Here is a 6,542-nt window from a genome sequence, read left to right on the forward strand (position 1 = left end):
AGATGTTGAAATGTCTGAAAGAAGAGTCTATCGGGAGATGGAGACGGAGACCAAACAAGACCTCTGTCATCCTTGGTCCTATCTCAAAGAATTTTTCAAAATAGTCGAAAAATTGAGCTTTCAGTTCATATAATGGCATCTGGCTGTTTTTATTAAAGGTTACTTTATACTTTTATATTTTAAGTAGTTTTTGGAGCACATACTTTTTCACTTTTACTTGAGTAAAAAGGTCAAGTTGATACTTCAACTTTTACCAGAGTGTTTTTAAAATGCAGTATCTATACTTAAGTAACAAATGTGTGTACTTTTGACACCACTGGTGTATAAAAAATAACAATTAAAATGGTCCAAAATTGATAAATTTGTGGTCATATTATTGTTTCAATATGGTGATTTAAAACTCTATCCTGTATTTTTTCCTGTTTGTTTTAGTTTTCTTTATATCTTGTTGTTTTTCATGTAATTCAAATATAGCAAACTAGCGTATTATTATTATTAATATTATTATGTCCACATCTTTAAAGGGGGTGGGCTGCACCCCATTTTAACAGAAGGATGTTTTGCGCATGCGCACTGTGCAATCTACCGGAGCGCCAGAGGTAGTGAAGGCAGCCCTAATGGCGGAGAGCGTACGGTCGCCTTTTGACTACCGGGAGCCACCGACCCTCGACAGTGACGGGGATGGGAGCAAACCGCCGCCGCCAAGGGGGTAAGATACTACAGCTTTGAGAACCTGGGGGCCGAGGCGACCCGGATTTTTGTTCACTGCACAAAAAAATCCAGAGCTACTCGCGCACGCGATATGCGCGTGCTCGTGTTTGTAGTTAACGTTTGGAAGCCGCTGTTGGTGTGCATGATATTGGTGTTATGATGTAGAAATCACGGAAGGGAAAGAGATTCTTATCTGTTTATTGGCTGCAGACAGTGCACGCTGAAGGATAGTGTCTCCCTTCGAGAGGAACTGCTTCGTATTTTGGGAAAATATTTTTTTATTTTTTATTTTAATGGCTAGACGTCGCAGAAGTCTAGAAGCTAGCTGCTGCTGGAGGCTAACAAGCTAGCCGTTGTTTAGCATTCACGTTAGCATTATCCCCACAGGAATCAGCCGCTCTTTAAATCTCTAAATCAGCTGTCTCCCACATTAGATTTCAAGAGTTGCATTTTCAAAGATTATGCACTTGATCGATATAACTGAAAGCCTTCACGTCTCACACGTATGCTTACGATTTTATGATTAGTAAACAAAGTTGCTGACCACCGAGGAAACGCGTGAATCTAAAACGGTTAACTGTCAACATGGGCTCAGCAAATAAGGGAGGCATTGTTGCGCTAATCATCCTTTTCAAATGGCAAGTCTCACAGTCTGAGGGATTGAATGAAGGGGTGGGGCCTCTAACTGTGTTGTGATTGGAAAAAAATCACGACCATTAGCATCATCGGCTCCTTTAATACCTGCATACTGCTTAACTTATCAATTGCTTAAAATTACAATAACATTAGCCCAGGCTTTTGATTGACTACCTTTAAGTTGAATTTACTTGACCAAAATATAAGTCATATTTGAATTACAACATGAATCCTTATTAAGTATCAGCTATGTCAATAAAATCATTTTTTTTGTCGTAAATCCCACAAGATTCTTTATTTTAGGTCAAATAAGCTCAACACGTGTTTGTGTTTGTTTACAGTTTTAGAGAATGAATCCATATCAAAATCATTTGCTCCAGATGCTTCAGACCTTGGATGACGTTTTCATCACAATATTAATGCATTTTTTCATTGTTTTTCCTTCGGATTTAAAATTATTGGATGTTAAATTGTATTGCTTGTAATTTTTCAGTGGTTTGCTAATTTTGTTGGACTTTCTATAACATAAACCAATATACTTGCTGACAAAGTTTAGACATTTGCAGGAATGTGTTGGATAGATGTTTAGTTTGAGAAAGTACAGGATAGCAAGTAAAAATGTTGGTTATTTATAACTAAAGTTGTGATAGCAATATTCTAGTTTAATATCCTAATTTCCGAATGTTATGAATCTGAAATGTAGATTTGATTAGCAATACACATCATCACTAATCACTAGTTATAACTCTGGGCGCTTAGAAATGCATCATTCCTTTTTATTACATTTAAATAATGGTTGCAGTGAAAGCAAACTGATCCAAACACAGCTTAGAACTGAGGCAACTTCAAACTAGCAGAATATTTTCAGAAAATAATGCAGTGTTAACTAAAACAAGGTCTGCAAAATTGTTTGTTTACAGTGGTGAATCTATATGACTGTTCACTGTCTGTATCAAAACAGCAGCTTTAATAGTTTGTCTTTGGTTTAAGAGACTTCTAACTAAAATGTTTACTGTTAATGTTAGTGGTTCAGGGATTTTCTTATTCATTTGTCCGAATAGCTTATCTGTCACGTCACATGATGAGTGGTCAGAAAGTTTTATTTTCATGTTCAATAAATGTCCCTAATTGAAATTCTACTGAGCCTGTAAATCAAGGGTGTAACTTTGTGATGAAAATTGGTGGGCATACTGATGGCTGATGGACCTACAGTTACTGGACCAAAACGCTTTCATTAGGTTTTGGTATTTTCCAAAAATGAGCTCAAACATATAATTATTGAATGCTTTGCTATTGTTGAGAACACAAGAGAACTATAATACACTAATATTTATATTTACAGATAGTTAGAGATGTATTTTAGTGCATTACATATACAGGGCCCAAAAACATTAATGTATAAAAGAAAAACGAATAAAAGCCGATTCCGATGCCGAAATCGATATATGATGCATCCCTAGAAGTACAATTTCAATTCCATCCATCCAAAAAAATATGGATACACTTCATTTTAAATACAGCATAGCATATTTATTTTCTTGTAAACATTCTGGTAAACTTAGAGGTATATTTTATTTCACGTTGCATATCCCAGTAAATCTGTTTCACCTTTAAATCTGCAGCTCTCCCTACTTCTATTTGTGTTGTTTAAAAAGATTTATGAACCCTTTTACTAATATAATGATGCCAGAAACAACATTTCAAGATATGTAGAAGCTCTGCAGTCTGATTCTGTCTGGACAATAAGAAAACATGTTAATTTTAGGGGGAGTCATGGTCCTCTGAGAAGCCTAGCTTTATTAATTTGTAAAGATGAACAAACTGTTTTCTCAAGCTCCTTGCATTATATTACTAACTAGTATAAACGTACAATGCCATTTTTAGCTGAAAAAGCTCCGTATGTCTAACAAACAGATTTTTCAGTGGTATGATCTCTTTTTTTTTTTCTTTTTTTTTTTTTCTTTGCACATCTCCTAACTTTTACTTAAACATCGAAGTAGCTGCTGGTTAATATTCACTAAGTGTGTCTCTCCTCCAACCATGAAGCTACTTTGTATGCAGTGAAATGTGACCGCAAATATGATGTCTGAAAGTGACGGATCCGATGATGTTTTACTGAGAGGCAGGACACGCGAGCAGTGTGAAAGAAAAAAAAATAAACTGACTCAAAATGCTCTAAAAACAGATAGCTGCACCCAACTCTGTTACCTTTGGCGACAGTTAATCAGCAGAAAGGGGAAATTATGGAAATTATTGGTGGGGACTGTCCCCAGCAGGCCAAAGTTGGTGGGAACATGTCCACACCAGACCTTCAGAAAGTTACGCCTGTGCTGTAAATGCATGATCAAACACAATATTCCTCAATGTACTTTGTTTCAAATCTAATAAAAATCCTTACGGTTTTATTTGCTCCGAAAAAAGAGGCAAGTTTTAGACTCCTTTTTCTGTTAGATTGGAAAGTTCCACCTCTATGAAAAGTCCTACTTCACATGTTTTCTGTTCTGTTCTGGTCAGTGTGATATTTTAGTGTCACATCAAATCAACTTTTACAAAAACAGCTGATTGAGCTTTAACATGAGATAATCACCATAACTTGAATGATTTGATGAGACATGGCTGTGTAAATTATCATTCATCTGGGACATGGCAACCACAACGAAAGCTTAAATTGGATACAATCAGACAGCCGCTCAGGTTTTCTGAAGATATTTCAACACCTATCCAGGAATTTCTCTCGCACTAAAGTAATCATAGCTGGGGCATTGATGTTTTTAAGCAGCATGGAGGTCCATCTTATTACAGTGACCACATTCTAGGTTGGATGCAGGTTGGATGATATGTGGGCCACCAACTTGTCACCCAATCATTTTCCTGGGTTGTTGGAGCCGTTTTTTTTGTGTATGGTCTTAGTGATAGGCCATTTGAATCATGAGTGATCTTATGCAATTTCTTTGGACTGAGTTTCAGGACAGAATTGTAAATACTTGTAAGTTGAACACGCAATCCTCCCCCACTGTACACTGATGGCTTTTCCCTTTTAACAAACATGGCTCCCTTCACCCCTCTTTAAAACTATCTGTCCTCTCTGTTGAAGAATCAGAACTTTTTTGTCACCAAAGGTGTGTCCTTAATTCGTAAAGTGCAGATGTACAGCATAATCTTCCCCTGAGCTGCTGGATCTCCTGTTTTGCACCATGTGTTTATGTCCTTGTGTTGTCTTAAATATAGAAGTCCTCGCTGCACTTGACTGCATAAACTACGCCACTCGGCTTTGATTGGGGCCTTCTGTCGTTGGGATGAACCAGGTTTTGTCTGAGTGTCTTGTTGGGTTTTAATTTCACTGGTATGTTATGTTTAGAGAACATCCTCCCGAGTTTCTCAGAAGCTCCTGACACACTTGAAATTACAATGTTTTTGATTCCCTCTTTTTTTCTCATGCAGTGTTGTTCTTCCTCCTTCTTCTTTGGAGAACTTAACAAATGTCCAGTTTGGATAACCACATGCTACTAGCGTTTTCCTGACATGTTTGTGTTCTTTTCATTTCTCCTCTGCAATTGAAAAAATATTGTCAGCCCAGTTATACAGAGTTCTGATAACAGAAAGTTTATGTACCAGTGGATGATGTGACTCAAAATCCAGATATTGGTCCGTGTGTGCTGGTTTTCAGTTAACCACATTTATAGACCTTCTATTGCCCTCAATGTGCACAGCACAGTCTGGAAAGGGCAGCATGTTGTTCTTGGCATCCTCTCTAGTGAACATGATGTTTCTGTCCACTGACTTGATGTACTTTGTGTATGGCACAACTTCCTGGGTTTGGATTTTGACCCAAGTGTCATCCACATATCTATAGTGCTTTGTGGAAGTATTCAGCACCCTTAAACTTTTTTACCTTTTGCCACATTTCAGGTTTCATTCACATTAAGAAATATTTTTTTTCTTTTTTTTCTTTTTTTTGAGGAATTAACAACAAGTGGGACATAATCATGAAGTGGAACAAAATTTATGTGATATTTAAATTGTTATTTAGAATATAAGTGCTGAAGAGTGGGGCATGCAAAATGTATTGGCCCCTTTACTTTCAGTGCATCAAACTCCCCAGAAGTTCAGTGAGGATCTCTGATTGATCCAATGTTGACCTTAATGATTGATGTTTAGAATCTACCTGTGTGTAATCAAGTCTATGTGTAAAAGCACCTGCACTGTGATAGTCGCAAAAGTTTGTTTAAAGGTAGAGAGAATCATGACGAACAAGGAACACACCAGGTAGATCTGAGATACTGATGTGGAGAAGTTTAAAGCCTGATTTGGATACAAAAATAATTCCCAAGCTTTAAACATCTCAAGGAAAACTGTGCAACCGATAATATTAAAATGGACGGAGTATCAGACGGCTGCAAATCTATAAAGTCCCTGTCGTAAATGTTCAGCTCAAACAAGGAGAATACTGATCAGTGATGCAGCCAAGAGGCAAACGATCACTTAGGATGAACTGCAGAGAGCTGAGGTACTAAACTGCACAAACATGGCCTTTATGGATGAAACCAATTTATTAAGCATATCCATAAAAAGTTTGGTTTAAAGTTTGCCACAAGCCACCTGGGAGACACAGCAGACATGTGAAGGAAGGTGTTTTGGTCAGGTGGAACCAAATTCTAACTTTTTGGCAACAATGAAAAACGTATGTTTGGCGTAAAAGCAACACAACTCATTACCCTAAACACACCATACCAACTGTCAACCCTAGTGATGGCAGCATCATGGTTTGGGCCTAATTTGCTTCAGCAGGAACCGTGAAGATAGTGAAAATTGATGGGAAGATGGAAAGAACCACAAACAGGACCATTCTGGAAGAAAACCTGCTGGAGTTTGCAAAGCCCTGAGACTGGGATGGAGAGAAGACAATTATCCAAAACATAAAGAAAATCTACAATGTAAAGGTTAACAAATAAACATATCCAGGTGTTAGAAAGGAGAAGTAGAGTCCAGACCTGAATCTTATTGAGAATCTGTGGAAAGAACTAAACCTGCTGTTCACAAACACTCTCTATCCAAACTCACTGAGCTCCAGCTGTTCAGAAAGAAAGAATGGACAAAATTTCAGTCTTTCGATATTTAAAACTTAGATATACCCCAAGGGACTTGCCATGTTTCTGTTGGTAAAAGTTGTCACTGGCAACAGTCCCAAAGGTCAC

The 6,542-nt window shown here is 37.5% G+C and overlaps 1 protein-coding gene across 1 annotated transcript in view; it reads left to right on the top strand.

Annotated features, from left to right (window-relative positions):
* The first annotated feature begins 579 nt into the window (after window positions 1–579).
* The window catches only part of LOC107102073, a 15,959-nt gene continuing 9,996 nt past the window's right edge, over window positions 580–6,542 (top strand). The window contains exon 1 of the mRNA XM_015401235.1: window positions 580–709. Within this exon, the coding sequence (XP_015256721.1) occupies window positions 618–709 (92 nt within the window). The 5' untranslated portion in view covers window positions 580–617. The remainder of the gene's footprint in view (window positions 710–6,542) is intronic.

The sequence above is a fragment of the Cyprinodon variegatus genome, unplaced genomic scaffold (genome assembly GCF_000732505.1).
Source record: "Cyprinodon variegatus isolate N-32 unplaced genomic scaffold, C_variegatus-1.0 Scaffold1196, whole genome shotgun sequence".
NCBI classification, from domain to species: Eukaryota; Metazoa; Chordata; class Actinopteri; order Cyprinodontiformes; family Cyprinodontidae; genus Cyprinodon; species Cyprinodon variegatus.